We start from the raw sequence: 23,789 nt of genomic DNA, 5'->3' as shown, positions 1-23,789 counted from the left end.
AATATGGATATTCATCAATAGAGACTTCTATAAATAAATTAAGGTACATCCATACAGTACAACAGTAGGTAACTGTTAAAAAGAGAGTCTCCTGAGTGGCTCAGTCATTTAAGCATCCAGCTCTTGATCTCAGCTCAGGTCTTAATCTTAGGATCATGAGGTCAAGCCCCACACTGGGCTCCACACTGGGCATGGAGCCTACTTTAAGAGAGAGAGAGAGAGAGAGAACTATACAAACACAATTGTAATGGGTTATCCATTTTGAAGGGCAGAAACAAACCACCACTTTCTCTATTCCCAAGAGGACTCTTTCATTCTAAGGTCCAAAGACAGGATCTGTTTGAGGATACATTTTTTTAAACTATATTAAACAATTCTGCACTTCAGTTTAATTTCCACCTACCAATGAATTTTAGGAATTCTGGACTTGGGTTTTTTTAATAAGATGATCTATTTTTATATTTCATGATAATTGTAGAGGAAACAAGGGGTTCAAGAACATAATATTTAAATTTATTTTGGGGACAAAACAAGAAAATATTACCAATGTGTTTTGTTATCATAGCTTGATTCAAAAGTCACAAGAAAGGAAGCCTGAAGATGACGATGAGATAACATGGGGAAGTGATGAATTGCCAATAGAAACAACAAACCATGAAGATTCCAGTGAAGGCAAGAATTTTATGAGCAATTTTTTTGTGAAAAATATGGATAAAAAATAAGCATTTGAAAATGAGTTTTCTGGGTATAGGGATGTGTTATTTAACTGTAAATGTACATTATTTGGCCCTATATGTAAAATAAAATCACATAGACAAATACCAACATTCAATTATATAGCTAGGTATTTGCACAGGTATAAGCTGAAATTTTCAGTGGCTTGAGGGAAAACCCACAAATAAATGTGTTAAATACTTAGAAACACAAAGTCAGGCGCCTGGGTGGCTCAGTGGTTGAGCTCTGCCTTCAGCTCAGGTAGTGATCCCGGGGTCCTGGGATAAGTCCCCACATCGGGCCCCTGCAGGGAGCCTGCTTCTCCCTCTACCTATATCTCTGCCTCTCTCTGTGTGCATCTCATGAATAAATACATAAAATCTTTAAAAAAAAAAAAGAAAAAAGAAACACAAACTCACAATTTTGCCATTCTGAATGAGAGTCGAGGAACACATTTTATTTATAATAAAATAGGCAGAATAGCTCAAAACTAGGAAATTACTACTCCAGCATCTCAGCCTCATTTTTTAAAAGCAAGAGTCCATTGCTCTGACCTATTACTGCCTCTTTATTTTATAACTGAGCCAGTGGAGAAATGAAGCTCTATCCAGTGTTTCATGTTACACTAATGCAATGAAGGAATGAACGACATGGTTTTGTCATCTGAAGTCTTAGTTGTTAAAGGAAATTAAAGAAGTTGAATTAACACTTTTTCAATTTAGGTAGATTGTTGGTGTCACTGATGGTGCTCTTGTCAAATCCTGTAGCCCATGCTCATCTCCAGCCTTTGAGCTCCTGTTGCCTTTACACTCAGTTCTGTAAAAGTTTACAGTTCTTTTTTATGACTGAACTCTGTATTTAGAGCTAGCCTTCACCCTACCGGATGTCTGGCTTCTTGAAGTATCTTGTACAGCTTTGTATACCCACAGAGCCTAGCATTATTGTTGCCTACATGGTAGCTGCATCATCAAAATACTTTAATCAACTAATTTACAAGTGTAGCTTTGTAGCTACCGTATCAAGAGCCCTCTCCTTTTTTCCAGGATAATCAGTTGCCTTCTGATATAAGCAGTTTCCATAGAGCGGGTACTAAATTAGATACTTATCTTTTCTAAGACACTGATGTCACTCGTTTGATAAGCTCCTGAAGACCCCACAGTTTCATTTGTATTGAGAAAACTATCAAATGCCAGACTGCCTCCTGGCACTGAGTACCAAGGAGGGGTAGAGAGAGGAGACACCAGTGTTACTAGTGAAACGAAATGTCCCATTGTAAGGAATTTCTGAAGCATCTCCCTTCATCTTTTCCCTATGTGCTTGGAAGCTAATTTAAGTTTTGCAAAGCAATAACAAGACTACATACGTTTTCATCAAGAAAAATCATGTCATTTGAGTCAAGAAAAGCAAAAAGAATAAATAAAAATTAAACTCTTCTAGAAACCGTAAGTACATGAGAGCCAAGAGCCTTAAGAATTTCTAAATACAGGACGCCTACGTGGCTCAGTGGTTGAACTGCCTTTGGCTCAGGAAGTGATCCTGGGGTCCTGGGATCAAGTCCCACATCAGGCTCCCCACAGGGAGCCTGCTTCTCCCTCTGCCTATGTATCTGCCTCTCTCTCTGTGTCTCTCATGAATAGATTAATAAAATCTTAAAAATAAAAAAAAGAATTCTGAACAGTGAAGTGTTTTCTTAAAAGTTGGGTACAAGGGCCTTGCTATGGCCAGATTTTATGTTAACTGTAGGTATCTGCCTACCTGTTCTCCTACCTTATTAATTCCTAAGACTCTTGCTCTCATAAAAATAGATGAGGTGAGAATAGGCTCAAATCAGTTCCCTTATTGGCTAAATTAGTTTTAGGGGAAATTTTTTTTTAAAGATTAACTGCTGTTGGGGCGCCTGGATGGCTCAGTCAGTTTAGGTGTCTGCCTTCAGTTTGGGTCATGATCTCAGGATCCTGGGATCGAGCCACACATCCCTTGTTGGGCTCCCTGCTCAGTTAGGGAATCTGCTTCTCCCTTGCCTGCTACCCCTCCCCAACCCTTGTGCTTTCTTTCTAAATAAATAAATAAAATCTTTTTTTTTAAAAAATCAACTTCTGTCTTCTTGTTAGATCATCCCTTTCTGACAGATGAGCAACTTGCTGCACTCCCCATTGTCAAAGTGCTTCCCTCTGGTAAATACACTGGTAGCAAGTTGAAATCAGTCATTCGAACATTGCGAGGTTTATTAGATCAAGGAATTCCTTCAAAGGAGCTGGAGGTAAGTGGCTACTACCAAAGATTCTTTTCCAAAACTTTATGCAAAAGTGGGAGAAATTTTGATAATGCCCATTACTTTATACCTTTACTTCTAACTAACAGCACTCTTAATAACTATCAATTTAAAAAGATCTCTTTAGGGACGCCCGGGTGGCTCAGCAGGTTGAGTATCTGTCTTTGGCCCAGGGCTGATCCTGGAGTCCCAGGATCGAGTTCCGCGTCAGGCTTCCTGCATGGAGCCTGCGTCTCCCTCTGCCTGTGTCTCTGCCTCTCTCTCTGTGTCTCTCATGAATAAATAAATCTTTAAAAAAATAAATAAATAAAGAGCTCTTTTTAGCCACTTTGGAGCTTGATAAATCTCCCCAATGATTACCTTCCCTGCCTCATAGTAGAGATAGAGAGCTTTTTTTTTCTTTAAGTCAAGTGTCAATTCCAACCATTAAACTTCATAATTAATACACTGTAGATATGGTTCATTAGCAACAGTTTTTAATTTAATACAGTTCTAGAAATATGCCCCTCCGTGCAACTCAGCAGTGGTCCAGAGCTTTTGCTCATGTGGTCTTATTGGCAACATCCATATTTACCACTAGGCAAAAAAGGAATGGAGCACCACTGGTTTTCGGGTTTACCTTGTTTATCTTCCTCAAACCATATACTTACTTTACCCACCTCCTAAACTTTTCATAGCCACTGAAGCAAAAGGAGCTAACTTCTCTTGAGAGCTTCTGGAATATGCTAGATGCTTTGTATATATGTATGTATGTATGTATGTATTAGATGCTTTGTATTTAATACTCAATAATGTAAATAGATATGGAAACAAGCTCCCAATAGTTGACATATATTCTCCCTCTCCATTTTGCAGAAATAATATCTTCTTTAAGGCTTACGTTTAAATGTCACCATTCCAAGGACCTGCCATCACAACCCTTTATAAAGTAGATCTTTATTATTCTCTAAAATAACAGCTTGTTAATTGCTCCAAAGCATGTATCACAGTATTTATTTCTTTACTGCTTCTTTCTCCCGATAAGCTGTAAGCTCAAGGAGAACCAGAATCATACCTTCTTTCTCACCACTGTATTCCCAGCACTTATTACAGTGTCCTGTATCTAGTAGGTATTTTTAATATATATTTGGATGGATGGAGGGATAAAAGGATGGATTACTGAGTGAATGAAAAGTGAGAGTTGACTTTAAAACCTAGGACTGTCTCACCACAACTCTACTATGGATTATTCCATGACCCCACAGACAATATTGTCAAGAAATTCTGCTGCAGCTCATTACTTTAAGACAAAGTTGCTTTTATAAGTTGTTGTGGGGTTTTTTTCCTAAAATACAATTATAGACCTCTTTAAACTGAACTTTAAAATAAAGTTACGAAGTGCAGCCTCACAAAGTTGACTACCACATGCTAAAGATATTTGCAGCAACATATTTCAACAACTGGTATTTCAAAGTAGTATTGGGATTTTAGACTAGCTTATCTTTACAGGATAAGCTATTTCTTAACACTCAAATCTGCCTTGATCAGTAGCCAATTTTATACCCTGCATATTTAAAGCATTGGCAATTATGGCTGAATTACTGCTTATCAAATTTAATTTTATTTCTATTTTTCCTTGCAGAATCTTCAAGATTTAAAACCTTTGGATCAATGTCTAATTGGACAAACTAAGGAAAACAGAAGAAAGAACCGATATAAAAATATACTTCCCTGTAAGTTTAATTTGGTTTCAAATCAAATGTATGTCTAATATAGTTTGAACTGATTTAAAATTTTTATGCTAGTTTATCTCTCACACAAGTGTACATATATACACAGAAGCACATATTCAGAGGCTTACATCAATAACAAATACATTTAGATATACAACATGAATTCCTGTTTAAATTATCTATGTATTCTGAAAATTAATCAGAAGAATCTTAGGAGCACCTGGGTGGCTCAATGGTTGAGCCAACTATAATGTTTGAATTGTCTCAGACACTAGAAGAGCAAAAAAGCAATTCTTCTTACCCACATTTTACCATTTTACCAATCAACATGTGATTTTTTAATTATAAATGGATATAGCCAAAATATTAATGTCTAGCAACTTCTTTGCTTATTTTTAGCAACTTCTTAGTAATCATAAGCCATATTTATATATATATTAGCACATTGAATTACACTGTGCATGATACAACGATCCTATCTTTATCAAGAAGTCCTAAAATCAAAGAACTGTAACAGAATCAATAGTGATAAATCATGCAATAAATAATACAACAGAATTTTTTCAACCAAGTTGGAAGACAAAAAATTTATTTTGGAAAACTTTCTGTGAAAAGTGTATCTTAGCATTTTAAAAATGAAAGTAATGGGATGCCTGGGTGGCTCAGTGGTTGAGCGTCTGCCTTTGGCTCAGGGCATGATCCCTGGATTGAGTTCCACGTCAGGCTCCCTGCGTGGAGCCTGCTTCTCCCTCTGCCTGTGTCTCTGCCTCTCTCTCTGTTTTTCTCATGAATAAATAAATAAAATCATTAATTAATTAATTAAAATAAAATAAAAATGAAAGTAATAATGATTGAGCATAAAGTAAGTGGGAGTTATTTCAGCCTCTACCACCACCACCAAAAAAAGGGCCAGACTAGTCTCTCAAATTCAAATGGGATAAGCCGTAAATCCAAAACTACTTGAGTGGATTTGTTTCCATGGACTAAGAGACAGAAGTCAAGTGATAGAAGAGCAACTGATGCAGGATTTTGAAGCCTATTACTGAAGTCAATTTGATAATCATAGAAATTACCCATTAAATTTATAAATGCTCTAAGTAGAAATTGCTTCTGATATGTAAGTACGTACAAATTAATTATTTTGGATAAAATGGCTTACATATAGTTTTCACTGGTTTAAAAATTTATATTTTGACTATGAAATTACATCGGATAAAGATAGAAGCCTATATGCCTAGAGAATAAAGTGAGCTGCCTTTTTATTTATTGTGTTTATTATTTTGGCTGCTGATTTAAAAGAATATAATTTAATTAGATGAACAAGAAATAATTATGCAAATTTGTAGTAAGTACTTAGATAGTTTCATTATAATACTAATTTTTATTTTATGAAATAATCTTTTGGCATTGTCATTCATTAAATTGAGCATTATTATCATCATAAAATAAGGTTGGATAAGAAGTAGCAAAGTTATGTTTGTTTCTCTTGGAACTTACTAAGAAGTTCTGAATGTATCGATTGATATATTTTTTTATTTATTAATTTTAATTTTCAACTAAATCTATATAAATAACCTCAAATTGTCAGAAACTTGCTGAGTTGACATCTTAAATATACTTGTAACAAGAGTAAAATGAGTAAATATAAAACAATTCTACTGTAATTTGAAATATACCTTTATTAAAATGTGTCTGTTATTTCATTTATGGTTCTGAGGAATTTCTCCTAATCTTTGACCCCTGTTTATAAGGCTCCTTAAACAAAATGCATGATATACATGGCTCTGTTTTATGGTGGGAAATTCACAGATGATGCTACAAGAGTGCCTCTTGGAGATGAGGGTGGCTATATCAACGCCAGCTTCATTAAGATACCAGTGGGAAAAGAAGAGTTCGTTTACATTGCCTGCCAAGGACCTCTCCCTACAACTGTTGGAGATTTCTGGCAGATGATTTGGGAACAAAAATCTACAGTGATCGCCATGATGACCCAAGAAGTAGAAGGAGAAAAAATCAAATGCCAGCGCTATTGGCCTAACATCCTAGGCCAAACAACAATGGTCAATGACAGGCTTCGGCTGGCTCTCGTGAGAATGCAGCAGCTGAAGGGCTTTGTAGTAAGGGCAATGGCCCTAGAAGAGATTCAGGTAAGTGAGTTAAATCTTTCCATCTCCTGGTTAGAATGTCGGCCTGGACACTTTCCATGATAGCGTCAATGTATTTCTGAGTGAGAGCCACCTTCCTATTTCACTGGAACTAATGTCACCCACTATTTTTGACCTAATAGAAACTAAACTGTGACCTTCTTCAGACTCTGCCAGTTTCCTCCAGTATGTACTGTATTAGGATGAAAATGAGAATACAGGCTTTAAAGTGACCACCCATTATCCTTTGCTCACTGATAGAACAGAATGGCTCAGAAGCTATGTGCTATCATCTCTAAAAAGAGTGAATAAAACTGTTTTTTAGGGACACCTGGGTGGCTCAGTGGTTGAGCATCTGCCTTCAGCTCAGGGAGTGATCCTGGGGTCCTAGGATCGAGTCCTGCATCAGGCTCTCTGCATGGAGCCTGCTTCTCCCTCTGCCTATGTCTCTGCCTCTCTCCCTGTGTCTCTCATGAATAAATAAATGAAATATCTTTGAAAAAGAAATAACCTGTTTTTGAAAAATCTCCAGGTAGCAAATATTCCCCTATAAACACAACATATTTAGCAATACATGGGCAATTGTAGCATAAATATTTGTCATTGGGTAATTCCTTCTGCAGCCACATAACCACTGAATCAATTTAGCATGGATTAGATAAGTGGATACACCTTAAGTAAAACTGCTACTTTTACTCTCCTCCATGCCCCCTCAATTTCACCCTCCTCCCCACCCCCACCCCAACTCCAGTAATACAAGCTTAACGCCTTAAAACAACATAGGGGTTAGGGACACTGACTTCCATGCAGTCCAAAATCCATGTAGAACTTTTGACTCAAAATTTAACTGATAGCCTGCTATTGACTGGAAGCCTTACCAATAACATAGTCAATTAACACATATTTTGTTTACTATATGTATTATATACACTGATTCTTACAACAAAGTAAGCTACTGAAAGGAAAATGTTAAGAAAATCATAAGGAAAATATTTCCTGTATTGTACAAAAAAAAAAAAATCCTTGTATAAGTGGACCTATACAATTCAAACTCTTGTTGTTCGAGGGTCCACTGTAATTGGTTTCCTTTTGGGGTTTGACTTGAGTCCATTGGTCACATGTAAATATAGCCTAATGATTTCCTTCATAGTCTTTTTTTTTAAGATTTTATTTATTTATTCATGAGGGACACACACATAGAGAGTGGCAGAGACACAGGCAGAGGAAGAAGCAGGCTCCATGTAGGGAGCCCAACGTGGGACTCGATCCCGGGTCTCCAGGATCACGCCCTGGGCCGAGGGCAGGCGTTAAACTGCTGAGCCACCCAGGGATCCCTCCTTCATAGTTTTTGATGTGATTTTATAAAGAATTGAAGATTATACTTTCTTGTTCATTTATACCAGCCTATCGATTACTTATGCTAACACAATTGTTCAGTATTCCTTAAGTGATATGTTTAATTAACACATGGCTTGTAGAGCTCGGGCCCTGTTATGAAATCTAGAGATTCAGCAGTTAGCAACACAGACAGAAAGAAATCCCTGACCTCATGGAGTTAACTTGCTAATGAGGAAATATTAGTGTTGATGTTGCTGTGGAAAAAATCCTAAAGGAGTTGATTGAGCCACAGGGATGGGGCAGTGGAGAGGTGGGGGGAGAATTTCAGTCAGAAAGAGCAAGTGCAAAGACCCTGACCTGAACTGTGCCTAGTGTTTTTAAAGAACCACAGGCAGGGCAGCCTGGGTGGCTCAGTGGTTTAGCAACGCCTTCTGCCTGGAGCATGATCCTGGAGACCTGAATTGAGTCCCGTGTCAGGCTCCCTGCATGGAGCCTGCTTCTCCCTCGGTGTCTCTCTCTCTCTCTGTCTCTCTCTCTCTCTCTCTCTCTCTCTCTCGATAAATAAATAAATAAATAATCTTAAAAAAAAAAAAAAAAGAACCACAGAGTGTTCCCTGTAGGTAGAGCAAAGTGGTCACAAGGAGCAGGTTAGGTCTGAGAAGTAGCTGGGTCAGATTATGTAGGGCTTGTAAGCCATTGCAATGACTTTGGCTTTTATCCAGAGTGAATATGAAGTACAGCAATTTAGAAAAGGTTGTTATTCATATTAAAATGTAATTTGCTTTTAGGGTTTCAAAAAGTAGTTTTCACCAGTATTTAAAATGTGGATTTAGCAACCTCCTTGATAAAGACCCTCCATGTGTTGTTTGATGTACTGTTTTTGTCTCTAGCGCCTTTCTTTTGATTTGATCAGTTGGGCAAGTCAAAGTTTGAAGGACAGTGTATTAATAAGAACTAAAACATATATGTGAACAATATAATATTTATCTATTTCTTTTGATGTACAATTTCAGACAGGAGAGATGCGACATATTTCTCATCTGAATTTCACTGCCTGGCCAGACCATGATACACCTTCTCAGCCAGATGACTTGCTTACTTTTATCTCTTACATGAGACACATTCATAGATCCGGCCCAATCATCACACACTGCAGTGCTGGCATTGGACGTTCAGGGACCCTGATATGCATAGATGTGGTCTTAGGATTAATCAGTCAAGATCTTGAAGTGAGTACAAGATACAGACTGAACCAGCATTCAGCCAGAAATAACAGTGGAATCTAATTTTTAATAGCGTGTTATGATCTTGGAATTTTCTTATTTAGCAGGGGTTTGGGGCAGGGGAGGGAATTAAGTATTTTTTTAAGTAATCTCTATACGCAAGATGGGGCTCGAACTCACAACTCTAAAATGAAGAGTCACATCCTCCACCAACGGGGCAGCCAGGCACCTCTATTTAGTAGCTTTTATGAATGCCTTCATTTGGGGACGCCTAGGTGGCTCAGTGGTTGGGTGCCTGCCTTAGACCCAGGACATGATCCTGGATTCCTGGGATCGAGTCCCACATCCAGCTCCCTGCTTGGAGCCTGCATCTCTCTCTGCCTCTCTCTCTATGTCTCTCATGAATAAATAAATAAAATCTTTTTAAAAAAATTAATGCCTTCATTCTCTTGCTATATCAAATTGTATTTTAGTAATGTTCAAAACTGCCCAGACCATAATCAAAAAGAAATAATACTTCAATTTCATATTTGTTTTACCAGTTTTAAACATGTGCTCAAAAGTCCCTTATACAGGGACACCTGGGTGGCCCAGCGGTTGAGCGTCTTGCCTTCGGCTCAGGGTGTGATCCTGGAGTTCTGGAATCTGGTCCACTTCAGGCTCTCTTCAGGGAGCCTGCTTCTTTTTTCTCTCTCTGCCAAAAAGTCCCTTTTACAGTATTGCATTTTACTCTTTACAGTATAGGCTTGTATAAGATAAAGTCAGTGTCACTATCACACTTAAGGATAGAAATATTGAAGCAGTGGGGTGCCTGGCTAGCTTAGTCAGTAGAGCATGCAACTCTTGATCTTGGGTCTTGAGTTCAAGCCTCACATTGGGTGTAGAGCTTACTTAAAAAATAAGGCGCCTGGGTGGTTCATTCAGTAAAGTGTGTCTGCCTTTGGCTTAAGTCATTATTTTGGGGTCCTGGGATCAGGCCCCACATCAGTCTTACTCAGCGGGGAGCCTGCTTGTCCCTCTGCCCCTTCACCCCTCCCCCAACTAGTGCTATCTCTCTCTCAAGTGAATAAATAAAAATCTTTATTAAAAAAAAAATATATATATATATAAGCACAGAAGATAGTATATTTAAGGAATTACTAAGTGGGATGCCTGGGTAGGTTGGTGGTTGAGCATCTATCTCCGGCCCAGGGCATGATCCTGGGGTCCCGGGATCGAGTCCCACGTTGGGCTCCCACAGGGAGGCTGCTTCTCCCTCTGCCTGTGTCTCTGCCTCTCTCTCTCAGTCTCTCTCATGAATAAATAAATAAAATGTTTTTAAAAATATTACTAAGTAAACACAATTGATGAGTTTAATTTTACTTAAAATCTAAATTAGTATAAGCCTCACTTAAAACGTTAGAAATCTTACTGTACGTAAGCAATTAAAATCATTGTCTCTTAAAGAATTTCAGTTAAAAGCAGTTCTAGTTTGCTCTTCACACACTATCGTATCTACCATAATAATTTAAGTGGAACAAAACAAAACAGTTTATTTCTCCCTTGTTTCAAATTGTTAATATCAGTGAAAATAAAAAAAGATCAAGAATGTCATTCTGAAAAGCAAACTGTAGGAAAAGTAGTTTGCCTTGTTTCTTTTAAATGGTGATATTAGAAAGTAGTCAGATTCCAAAGGGAAGAGAATTTCTGTTGGGGATTTTTTGTTTGGTTGTTGTTACAGGATTTTCAAATAGAATCACCTCCCCTAATTCTTAAAAATATCATAAATAAAATTATCAAATGATGGCAGAGTCAGTCCACTGACTTCTTTTGTACAGAACAGTTTCCCAAGACTGCTAGAAGGAGAAGGAGAACGAGGTATGGAATCTTTGGGGTTTAAATTCGGTAACCCTTTTTGTCTAACATACAAACCTTGTTTCCTTTGGCAGTTTGACATCTCTGACTTAGTGCGCTGCATGAGACTACAAAGGCATGGAATGGTTCAGACAGAGGTGAGTCTTGGGGTCTCCTAATGAGGATTTTCATGAAGATTCTGATGTTTTCAAACTCTGATTAAAACATTTCTCTTTTAAAGGGTCCCCACTTTATTACATAAAACCAAAGGTTTGTGGTGATAAGGGACCTTTTTTTAAGCATGAGGACTAATTCAGAAAAAGAATGAAAATATTTTAAAGCTATCTCACTTAAATTTTGCCTTTAATTTAAATACAGGAAATGAAGAAATGCCGTATCTGCACTGAACGCTATACAGAGAACGGGGCAGCATGGGCGGGGGGGGGGGGGGAGCATTGGGGTGGTAGAAAATAGTGTATAATTAGAGGTGTTCTTTATTTCCAACTTTAAAAGGATATAGAAGGTACCATTCTTGCCACAGAAATTCCCTGAGAGGGAATGGATTCAGCAGCATTGACAGCAAGTCCAGAAGGCAGACAGGCTGGCGGTGCTTAGCTTGGAGGGGGCACTCCTGGGGATGAGTGAATGGGTGGCTCTGTCTCCTGTTTTGAGTTTTCATTTCTCTAAATCAAACCATGGGTTACTATCACCCACTGACCTACAGGAACTGCTCGTGTAGAGTCTCGGCCTGTTCTGAGAGCTCCCTCCCCTTATTGTTTATATTGTGAGGAGGGACATGGAAGCTATTTTTACAAATCTATAAATTCACATTTCTCTACCTTTTGAAGAATATAGAAGTTTACTATCTTTAAAATTAAAATTTGCCCACTTTCCCTTCATATATTTTTTATTCAAGTTAAATCTAAATATTAAGCTGATTTACACTTTTTTTTTTTTTTAAGATTTTACTTATTTATTCATGAGAGACACAGAGCGAGAGGCAGAGACACAGGCAGAGGGAGAAGCAGGCTCCATGCAGGGAGCCTGACGTGGGACTTGATTCCAGGTCCCCAGGATCACGCCCTGGGCTGAAGGCAGTGCTAAACTGCTGAGCCACCCGGGCTGCCCCTGATTTACAGATTTTTTAGGTAAAGAAAGCATACCGGTCTGTATATTTCCTGGGTTCCTTAGACCTAGGAAATTCACTCATTTAACAGATAATTTATTTATCTGCCTACTATGGACCAGGCACTCTTGTGAGTACTTGGAGAACATCAGTGAATGGAACGAAGATCCCTGCTAGAATAACAAAGATCTTCTCATGGGGTGGTGATGAGGAAGGCAGATATTAAGCCGGTTAACCAAGTAAGTTATATAGGATCTTTGAAAGTAATAAGTGCTTTAGAGGAAGAAGAAAAAAAAAATAGAGCTAGGCAAAGAGGAGGAGTCTTGGCTGACTGGGGGAGGTATTTTAAGTCAGGTAGCAACACTGAGAAAGTTAACACTAAAGCAAAGATTTGGAGGAAGTGCAGTGAGGGCATGAGGCTATTTGAGAGTAAGAGCATCTCAGGCAGAAAGAAGCACCTGTGTGGAGATCCGAGGCAGGAGCAGGCCTTGTGTGTTTTAGAATGGCCATGGCCGGTGTGGCTGAGGTGAGAAGAGGGAGGTGACGGGACCAAGGCCTGGGCTTTCCTCTGAGTGAAATGGAGGCATTGTAGGATTATCAGCGTGGACTGACATGATTTGATTCACATTTTCAAGGTGCTCTGTGTTTACTGTGCAAAAATAAGACCCGATTTGGGGAGGAAGATGCAGGGTTAGAAGCAGGGAGGTCAGTTTGGTGGCAGGCAGTGGGCCCAGACCAGAATAGTGTGGATATAGGGAAAAGAGGACGTTGAGTGAAGTAGGTTTGCTAATGGATTGTTTGTAGCGTGAGAGAAAGTCATGGATGATCATGTGCAAATGTGGACAAATTAAAATACAGATGAGCAGAAAGGAAATAAAAGGATGACTCGTATTCCTACTCTTCAGAATTGTTCATGTTTTAGGCAACATTCTTACAGTCTTTAGGCCAAGCACATGCACACAGGCATGAATGCTCACATACAGGCAACTATTTTAAATGAGATTCAACTGTAGTTGTTTTATTTCTTTCCATTTAGTGTATTGTGAATTTTTTCTATTTACCTTCAGACTCATTAATTCCTTGCAGAGTGTAATAAGAAAACTCAGATCCTGGTACCACCAACTAACAGAGTAATTTCACCAAAAAAAAAAAAAGTTAATTTTCCAAAAACTTTGATTTCCATATTCTTTGGTTCCAGATATTAAAGAACATTATTTTGTGTAGCTTCTTGGGTATTAATTTCTTGACATTTCAAAACATCAAGATGAGTCCAATAAATCTAGAGGAAATTTTGTAGGAAGTTTATTTTTCCATTATAAGAGCAAATCATAAATATTACCAAAGCACAAAAAAGTGTCAGGACTCTGGGATATTTCCACCTACCCACCCACTCACTCCCACGGCTGCTTTTCCCCTCCTCATTTTCTCAATCTGTCTGTTTCTTATAATTTTTATGACACTATACAATTCTATATCTTGCTTCTTATATTAAACATTATAACAAAATTTTTCCATATTTTCAAAATTACTCCAACACAATGTATGTGTGTGTGTGTGTTTCACATTATACATCTAGAGTCATCCTACTTTCTCTCTCTCTCTCTCTCTCTCTCTCTCTTTTTTGGCCATAGGATCAATATATTTTCTGCTATCAAGTCATCCTTTATGTACTGACACGTCTTCAAACTGAAGAAGAGCAAAAAGAACAGCCACAGCTTTTGAAGTAACGTGAAAAGAACAGCCTCTGGATGCTTCTTCATCTCTCTCCAAACCTCCAACAGGTGTTCCTGTTCTCTGCTTAAAATAAAGATCACAGGCAGCAAGTTCACACAGTATCATTATCCTTATTCTCCTCTACCTTAGAGGGGCATTCTTCACAACAATAAGTCATGCCGAACTGCTGTATTTTTACAGCTACTTTAACCTGTGAGAATTTAAAAGTTTTTAACACTAACTGAACAGTGCACATGTTAGGGATGATCAAGGAAGCATTTGATTATAGTTGATGTTACAAGGACACACCAAGTCTATTTTTAATGCACCAATCTTGTTTATAGCAAAATTTTTTTCCAGTATTTTAATAGAATTATTTTATAGGGGATACTTGAAACCAGTATTTAAGCTTTAAATGACAGTAATACTGGCATAGAAAAAAGTAGCAGATGTTTACTATATGGAATTTCCTGTAATATATTTATATACTTTTTCATGAAAATGGAGTTATCAGATACATTTGTAACTTCATTATGTTTGTTATACATCATCTCACTTTGTAAATAAAAATGCATCTTAAAAAATATGAGCAAGCCAAAGTGTGTGCAAACATTTTCCGTGTTTTCTTTTTTTTTTTTTCTTCTTTTTTTAGTAAGCTCTACCCACAGTGTGGAGGGGCTTGAACTCAGCACCCTGAGATCAAGAACTGAGCTGAGATCAAGAGTCAGACACTTAACGGACTGAGCCATCCAGGTGCCCCTTCAGTGTATTTCCTTCCTTTTTTTTCTAAATTTAAATTCAATTAGTTAACATAAAGTTTATTATTAGTTACAGGGATAGAGTTTATTGATTCATCAATGGCATATGTTCATTACATCACGTGCCCTCCTGAATGCCCATCCCCCAGTTATCCCATTCCCCCACCCACCTCCCCTCTGTGTTATTTCTCAACAACACCCAGGCCCCAGGGGAAGCAAGAACTCCTGGACCCCAACTTCCTGTCTCCCCACTTGGTCCCAGTCATGCCAGTCAGAGGGACCAAGAGTGTGGTTAGAAACCCTGGTAGAAAAAAAAAAAAAAAAGAAACCCTGGTAGATCTTCATCAGGGTCTGACATGAGGGTCATGTACTGACCAACAGGAGCTAGAACATTCATTCCATCTCCCCTCTGCCTCCCTGAGAATGGTGCCAGCTTACTGTACCTGATGCATAAATCAGGATACTTTCAAGTTCCAATTGTGGTAAAACTCAGAATATCTAAGCTGACAAGGGGTAATCAAAAGAAAACAGTATCACATTTCCTGGGAGGTTATATTTGGTTCTGCCTGAAGGGAAAGAGATCTGCCTCGGAGAGCCTGCTTCTCATTCGCAACCCGGACCACGTTTCCCTCAGTCCTAATTCGCGAGCAGCAGTCTTCCCCTCGGCCGTGAGTGATGCCAGTGCAACCCCGGAGACCGCTTGATTCGTGCTCGTGGGACTAACCAGTTGGAACTAGTAAGTTTGAATTTCTGATCTAACCCAAGTGCAATGATTTGCTGGAACCCAATCCTCAGTATCAGAGGTTGTTTGAGGGCACGATGTATCAGTAAGTGCACCGAGCCCCACAGCCATACATTTGACTGCCCACCCGATCTGAAGTAGCTCCAGATCTGGCAAGAGAAGCATCACCACCACTGTTCCTACTTCAATCAGATCAGTTTTTTATAGATTGCATTGTAGCTGAAGATTTCACTTGAAAAGAAAGAAAAGGTTTCTATTGCTTTAAAAGATATTTGGAAACCTCTGCTCTGAGCGCGTTGGAATCCGGAGTCCTTGTTTTCCTGTCACAAGCACAGGAAACCAGGCCAGCAGGGCGCTGGGAGCCAGTACAGCTGGAGGTGATTAGCTATCATCTGCAGTCAACAGAGATGGGAGAGGGGAAAACTGAAGGATCCTTTTTCTGGAAAGAATGTAGCTAGGAAATGGAAACTGTGGCAAGAAAATGTGGTTTCAGTTTACAACCCCTGAATGGAAACTTCATTATAGCAAACATGTTACCGCCCTCATCTGGGACCTGGCTCCACTACCATGGAATGGGATGAGACATTTGCTAGGACTACTCTGGTCATAAAGCACTTGGCGTTCGCATGGCAAGGCCACAGAGCCAGAGTGGCACATGGAGGCACTCAAATAGCAAATGAATGGATAAATATAATGTGGCTCTTAACACATTAGATAGCCAAGTACTATAAAATATACACCAGAGCATGTAATGGCTCAAACCTAATAGGAGCTTATTTCTCATGTATCTAACAGTTCTAAGTAGGGGAACAGCTCGGCAAGATGGCTCTCTCTCCAGTTTTCAGGAACCCAGGCTGATGGAGTTTCTATAATCAACACACAACTTCCAAGGTCATCCTGGGAATTGTCTCCATTCCCCTAGCCAGAAAGGGGAAGGAGCATAGAGGACCACCCATGGGGGATTTTCTGAGGTGGGCAGGCCTAAAAGCAAAGGACATCGTTGCCACTCCCTCCATCAGCAAGAACTGGCCATAAGGTGCCCCCGAGTGCAAAGAAGCTGGGAAACAAGGTGGCCAGAACAGCTCTTTCCCCATGACAACTGTGCTACAGAAACCGAAGTGTGTTGTAACAACAACAACAACAACAAAAAAAAAAAAGTTTCTTAAGTATAGTCCTAAGTATTGCAAATCTAGAAACAGCATTTGTCCCCAAATCAAAACTTTTGGTAAATGCCATTAATAAAAATATTTCTAGGGACGCCCGGTTGAGCATCTGCCTTCAGCTCAGGGCATGATCCCAGGATCCAGGATCGAGTCCCATATTAGGCTCCTTGCAGGAAGCCTGCTTCTCCTTCTGCCTGTGTCTCTACCTTTCTCTCTCTGTGTGTGTCTCTCATGAATAAATAAATAAAATCTTTTTAAAAAAATAAGAATATTTCTGAATTATCATGTTTAAAGGAGAAAAATAGTTGAGAAAAAAAATCAAGTGTTCACATCTGTGGTTTCAGATAGCATGCTAGATCTCTTTTATATAAGTAGATTTTGGGGATCCCTGGGTGGCTCAGCGGTTTAGCACCTGCCTTCGGTCCAGGGCCTGGTCCTGGAGACCCAGGATCGAGTCCCACGTCGGGCTCCCTGCATGGAGCCTGCTTCTCCCTCTGCCTGTGTCTCTGCCTCTCTCTCTCTCTCTCATGAATAAATAAATAAAATCTTTTTTAAAAAATAAATAAAATAACTAGAATTTAAGTGGATATATCCAAGAAATTAAAAGAACAGCTCACCAAAGTTATCCTCTGGTGATAGACACCTTGGCAGTGAAAGAACGTGATCCCATTTTATGTAATTCAGAAATATTCAAGGGACTTTGTTATGGTGGAGATAAATGTAACAAATTATACATTAACCTGCATAATATTTTTTTAAGATTTTATTTATTTATTCATGAGAGGCACAGAGAGAGAGCGAGGCAGAGACAGGCAGAGAGAGAAGCAGGCTCCACACAGGGAGCCAGACGTGGGACTCGATCCCGGGTCTCCAGGATCACGCCCTGAGCCAAAGGCAGATGCTCAACCCTGAGCCACCCAGGTGTCCTAACCTGCATAATGTTTTAAAGCCAAAGCAAATGTAATATAATAATTTGGAATTGCATTTGACAAGTTGCCAAAAACTAACCAAATGGCCATCTACAAATTGGACATTTCTTTCGCTAAGAAAGCAGGTTCAAAAGTATGCAGTTGCTGGAGTTGAGTCTATAGTTCAAGATTGTCAGCAGATACAGAATTATCCTGGCCTTGCCTTCACTGAAAATGGCTGCCTCAGCTCCAGCTACTAAATCCACATTCCAGGAAGGAAATAGGATTGACAAGGAGAAAGGATCAATCAGTGCCTAGGGCAAGAAAATGAAATTTTCCAGAAATCACTCAGCAGATTTCTATCTTATTAGCAAGAACTGTGTCACATAGGCATCTCTACTTTCAGGAAAGCTATTTTCAGCTAGTCACACTGCTGTCCTGAACAAAATCTTGGAAACAGTAGATACAGGGTAGCAGCAAGCAGGCAAGCAGCGTGTGTCTTTTCAGCTCTGCCATTCCTTAGTAGCAAACACTGTCAATCTTTTAAGATCTTCCTGACCCCAGAAACATCTGAATTTTTAACTGTTGAGAATTCACAGACAGGAAGTGTTTATAAGTGGTCTTCAGCTTCATGAAGACGACTACCTATTTTCATCCATTTTCTCCATTCACCCCAAACTGTATTCTAGAGGTCACGCTAAGCAAACTCGGGACACTCACTAATAAGCTATTTTACCAACTTTTTAGGTTTGCTCTGTCCTGTGGAATGAGTAGTCATTCACGTGGGGTCCCGTGCGGTGGGCAAAGTACAAAGGCAGGTCAGAAGGCTGCTTAGAGGCTAAACTATGACTTATTAAACTGGGTCAGGCCAGGGTGTAGTCTAGGATGAACTGTGGCACTTGCCCAGTGCTGCCCACAGAGCAAAGCTTGAATTCAACTCCAAGTCCACCTAACTTCCACCCAGAGCTCCCAAGGTGCCCTGGCTCTTTACGTGGGATACAGCAAGGAGCCCGTGTTCTTCCCACTGTGCTATGTGGCCTCAGCTCTCTGGCAGCTCTTTTCCAGACATGGAGCTGAAGTCCTTCTTAACATTATTTCTCCGGCCCTACTTCTGGGCTTCATATACGCACCAACTTTCAGAACCCAGATTATGTAAATTAGTTAAAATGCAATTTTTATTCATTTGGAGTTTTTTGCCCCCCCTCATTACATTCCTCATGCTAATGTGTAGCCTCCAGGACAACGTGACTGCTTCAACTTCTCAGTGACACATTTACAAACCACTTCTGAAGATGGCAGTTTTCTGACCAGACTACTTTCAAACCCTTACACGTTGATTTGTGTTGTGACTGTCTTAAAGGATGGCTTTTGGTGGTCTTGTCCCCAGACCTGTCCTGACTGTGGTAGATACTAACCACATACTCCGTGTTTTCAGAATTGGAGCATTGGATTTCACCAGTTTGAGTTAGGTGCCTATTTAGAAAAACAATTTAGAAATTCATTTTTTTATGGATTCTTTAAAATTCATATTAATGCTCATTTTATTTATTTTTTTTAAAGATTTTTTTATTTATTTGTTCATAGAGATGCAGGGAGAGAAAGAGAGAAAAACAGAGACACAAGCAGGCTCCATGCAGAAAGCCAGATGTGGGACTCGATCCAGGGTCTCCAGATCACGCCCTGGGCTGCAGGCGGCACTAAACCGCTGCGCCACCAGGGCCGCCCATAATACTCATTTTAGAATGGGGAATTTCTGTTAATGCCCAACTCCACTGACTGCTCAATGCAGGGATCTATTCCCACTAGACTACGAACCATGCCAGCAGGAACTCTTCCTGCCTTGTTACTGCTACATGTCCCAGGTGCCTGCACACAGCACACCAGCTTCTTGACACACACACATTTATCAGGTAGACAAATGGGAATCCTCAAGAAATAAAGCAGCAGTTGAGAACTAACATGTCACAGCCTGCATAGTTCTTTTCCATATAAATATACTTATGATACCTAATGGGTCTGTTTCTGTATCACCACAGAGCTGTTCTTAATTGTCATGAAAATGCCCCAATACTCACTATACTAATCCACAGGTTCTTGGAAATATTGAAAATTGTAAAACACTAAATCTTAGACAATACTCCTTCTCACGTATTTCAAAACTTACAAATCAGAAAAACAGAGCAAAAGGAAACTAAATACAGTCCCAGCAAAAACATTAGATAAGAAGTTGTGTGAGAAAGGTGGCATTTCAAATCAGGAAAGATGAATGATTCAATATATGATGTTGGAACAATTAATTAACCATAAAAAAATTATATTCTTAACACACTATACAAAAACGTAAATTCAAAATGGAATAAACATTTACATATTTAGTCCATAAAAGTCATAGAAAAATATATGGGAAATATTTTTAATAATGTAAGAATAGAGGGGGATGGGTTTTACCTACTGCCAGACAGTACACACAGCAAGATAGTAAATACATCATGCAAACCCCCAAACAGAACTTCCCGCAAAGGGACCAAATATATTCTCAAAAAGAAATGCTATCACAATTCATAATACACACAGAAATATAAATATTCTAATATTTGACAGATATGAAGGTCAAAAAGCATTTTTTAAAAGACTAATAAAGCTGAATATGTAAAAAATATAAAACTTCTATATGGCAAAAGACAGAAAAAGGATAAAAGATTAAAAGTAGGTAAAATCTTCACAAAACAAGACAGAGGGTCATATCCATAATAGGTTACAATGTATCAATAAAAAAGGAAAAAGTACAATAGAAAGGCAGGCAAAGGACATGAATAGGCAAGTAATCATGAAAAATACTCTTCACTCATCATTTTTTAAGTGCAATTTTAAATGAGATATTTTTACAAATCAGAATTGATCATTCTTTAGACTGGTGCAACTGTGGGAAGCCAACCCCACTCAGGCACTGCTATACATCACTGGACAGCAGCCTGTCCAACATTTTAATATGAGGTTGGCCTGGCAATTCAAGTCACAGGAAGTGATCCTCCAAAAACACTTGCACAACAGTACAGGTATTTGTAGCAGCATTGTAATACCAATAAGTTCAAAGCTATCTAAATGCCCACCAATAAGGAATGGTTAAATAAATTATAGTCCTTCGATGCAATGGAATACTTTTATGTATGAAGCCATTGTTCTAAAGAATGAGGTAGTCAACAAAGACTGACATGTCAAGATTCTCCATAATATGTCATTAAGTGACTTATGAGACAGTATATATGGAATGATCTCAACGTTTCTCAAAATGATATAAACAAAAATTAGAAGGCTATACATGAGCCTATCATGAGGAAGTGAAAATACGGGGCATTCACATTTTAACCTCAAGTGGTCATTAATTCCCTCTACACTTGTATTATATCTATAATCCAAAAAAAGATTTCCAAGCCCTTAAAAAATGGCCACATTTTTTTTATAAAAGTTGTATGCAGTGGGAGGCTATATCTAATCCAGGAAGACTTCACATGACAACAAGTGTTACTCTTCACTGCAAAGGAAGACAAGAACACACACAGCAGCCAATAAATATATTGTGCAACCCTCCCCCCCAAAAAAAGCTCCCAGGAACAGGCCAAATAGATTCCCAAAAATGGATCCTATAACAATTCACAAACCACATGAAAATATAAATATTCAAATATTCCCAGAGGCCCTGCCAATGAGATACACACATCAACTCTGCACTCTTTACTGGCCACTGAGGAAGATGAAGACCAGCCAGGCCAGCAAACCTTACTAGGTACATGAAGTGATGTGGCTACTTGGTTCAAGAGCTGTGTGGAGATCCACTGCAACTGATGGTCCAGGAGTTATGGCAACTTCTTCATTCAGCTCCAAGAAAGCACCAGTCTCTTTAGGAGAACTGGATTTCTTTTTATGGCAGCCTTCTGCACAACCTGTGTCCCTTTTTCTGTGTTCATTCTTCAATCTCTTCTTGTACATCTTGTATGCTAGGTGTTGAAACACACAAGTATTGAAAGATAACTTTAGCAAAGACTGTAATGTAGTGGCATCATGTACTCTGGGGCTTTGTATGCTTTAGATCATATATGTGTAAATACAAAAATGAAGAGGAAAAAGAAAGGCAAAAAGATGGAAACTAGGGGTTCTGGTTCAAGAAGGCAACATAAGTAGATCTTAAACTTAGCTCCTCCCACAGAACACTAAATTCCTCTGGGGGGAAAAAAAACTATCAGAACCACCCCATCACATCAACAAAAGGGAGGGAAACCACACAGAAGTGGGTAGGAAAGACTGAGATAAAATCTCAGCATAAGTACCACCCCAGACAGGGCCACCCACTATCAGGAGGGAACTCAAAACATGGAGCTTCACCCTCAGAAGCAAAGGACTTATATCCCAGATCAGGCACCCCAACTTTTAGACAGGCATCTGAGAGATGAACCCCCAAAACATCTGGCTAATAAGACCAACTGGTAGAGTTGAAGCACAGAGGTGTGCTGAATGGAGAAACTGCAAACCGACTCACCTGCCCCAGGCCTCAGCCCAGGAGCACCCTTTGAAAAGTGCCCAGAAGTTTATATAGAAGAGACTCTTTCTTCATTTTAGAGCATCAAACTGAAAGGCAGGGAAAAAAAAAAAAAAAAAAAACAGACATCCAGGTCCAAGAAAAACCATAATAAGACAAACTCAAAGAGAGCCTTACCAAGACACATTATAACTAAAGTATTATAGTTAAAGGCAAGGAGAGAATCATAAAAGTGGCAAGAGGAAAAACAATTTGTTGCATACAGGGAGACCCCACAAGCCTATTTGCAGAATTTCAGGCAGAAGCTGCAGGCCAGAAGAAATGGTATGATATATTCAAAGTGCTGATAAGAAAAAACTTCCAACCGGAACACTACTTAGCAAAGTTATCATTCAGAAGTGGAGGTGAAATAGAGAGTTTTCCAGACAAGCAAAAGCTAAAGGAATTCATCAACACTTACATGAAATGTTAAAGGGACTTCTTTAAGCTGAAGAGAAAAGGTGCTAACTAGTAACAAGAAAATATATGAAAGTATAAATCTCACTGGTAAAGATAAACATATAGAAAGATAGTGAATTAATCACTTATAAAGCCAGTATGAAGGTTAAAAGGCAAAAGTTGTAAAAAAATAGTTATAACCACCATAATAAGTTAAGAAATACACAAAATAAGGGATCCCTGGGTGGCGCAGCGGTTTGGCGCCTGCCTTTGGCCCAGGGCGCGATCCTGGAGACCCGGGATCGAATCCCACATCAGGCTCCCGGTGCATGGAGCCTGCTTCTCCCTCTGCCTATGTCTCTGCCTCTCTCTCTCTCTGTGACTATCATAAATAAATAAAAAAAAAAAAAAAATTAAAAAAAAAAAAAAGATTTAAAAAAAAAAAAAAAAAAAAAAAAAGAAATACACAAAATAAAAAGATGTAAAATATGACCTCAAAAACATAAAACATGGAGGGGGATAAAAATGTAGGGCTTTAGAATGTGTTCAAACTTCAGTTGCTATCAACTTAAAATAGACTGTTAAAAATACAATTTGTTATGTGTAAGCCTCATGGTAACCACCAAGCAGAAACCTATAGTAGAACACAAAAGAGGAGAAAGGAATCTAAGAATACCACTAAAGAGAGTCATCCAACCACAGTGAAAGAGAACAAGAGAAGAAAGGAATAGAGAGGAACTATGAAAGAGCCAGAAAACAATGAATGTCAATGTCAGCAAGTACATACCTATCAATAATTACTGTAAATGTAAATGGACTAAATTCTCCAAATCAAAGACACAGAGTGGCTGAATAGATTTAAAAAGACCCATCTCAGAACACCTGGGTGGCTAAGCGCTTCACCTGCCTTTGGCCAGGGTGTAATCCTGGAGTCCCAGGATAGAGTCCCACATCAGGCTCCCTGCGTGGAGCCTGCTTCTCCCTCTGCCTATGTCTCTGCCTCTCTCTCTCTCTCTCTCTCTCTTTCTCTCTCTCTCTGTGTCTCTCATGAATAAATAAATCTTTTTTTTAATTAATAAATAATAAAATAAAATAAAAAGACCCATCTCTATACTACCCACAAGAGACTCACTTCAGATGTAAGGACACACACATACTGAAAGTGAAGGGA

General features: G+C 39.0%; 2 protein-coding genes across 14 annotated transcripts in view; one reads left to right on the top strand and one right to left on the bottom strand.

Annotated features, from left to right (window-relative positions):
• Positions 1-14,674, top strand: part of PTPN13 (protein tyrosine phosphatase non-receptor type 13) — a 203,241-nt gene extending 188,567 nt beyond the window's left edge. For 11 of the 13 annotated variants that reach the window (XM_038582199.1, XM_038582196.1, XM_038582202.1 and 8 more), the window contains 7 exons: positions 566-672; positions 2,826-2,974; positions 4,608-4,698; positions 6,508-6,845; positions 9,194-9,409; positions 11,332-11,394; positions 13,994-14,190. In XM_038582199.1, the coding sequence (XP_038438127.1) occupies positions 566-672; positions 2,826-2,974; positions 4,608-4,698; positions 6,508-6,845; positions 9,194-9,409; positions 11,332-11,394; positions 13,994-14,089 (1,060 nt within the window). In that variant the 3' untranslated portion in view covers positions 14,090-14,190. Of the gene's footprint in view, positions 1-565; positions 673-2,825; positions 2,975-4,607; positions 4,699-6,507; positions 6,846-9,193; positions 9,410-11,331; positions 11,395-13,993 lie in introns of all 13 variants that reach the window. The other 2 variants (XM_038582194.1, XM_038582203.1) reach the window with 2 other exon arrangements.
• Positions 14,675-20,039: 5,365 nt separating this feature from the next.
• SLC10A6 (solute carrier family 10 member 6) overlaps positions 20,040-23,789 on the bottom strand; it is a 28,209-nt gene continuing 24,459 nt past the window's right edge. The window contains exon 7 of the mRNA XM_038582207.1: positions 20,040-21,641. Within this exon, the coding sequence (XP_038438135.1) occupies positions 21,427-21,641 (215 nt within the window). The 3' untranslated portion in view covers positions 20,040-21,426. The remainder of the gene's footprint in view (positions 21,642-23,789) is intronic.

The sequence above is a fragment of the Canis lupus genome, chromosome 32 (assembly GCF_011100685.1).
Source record: "Canis lupus familiaris isolate Mischka breed German Shepherd chromosome 32, alternate assembly UU_Cfam_GSD_1.0, whole genome shotgun sequence".
Taxonomy (NCBI): Eukaryota; Metazoa; Chordata; class Mammalia; order Carnivora; family Canidae; genus Canis; species Canis lupus.
Note: the sequence above shows the minus strand (reverse complement) of the source record. Positions and strands in the feature narration are given on the sequence as shown.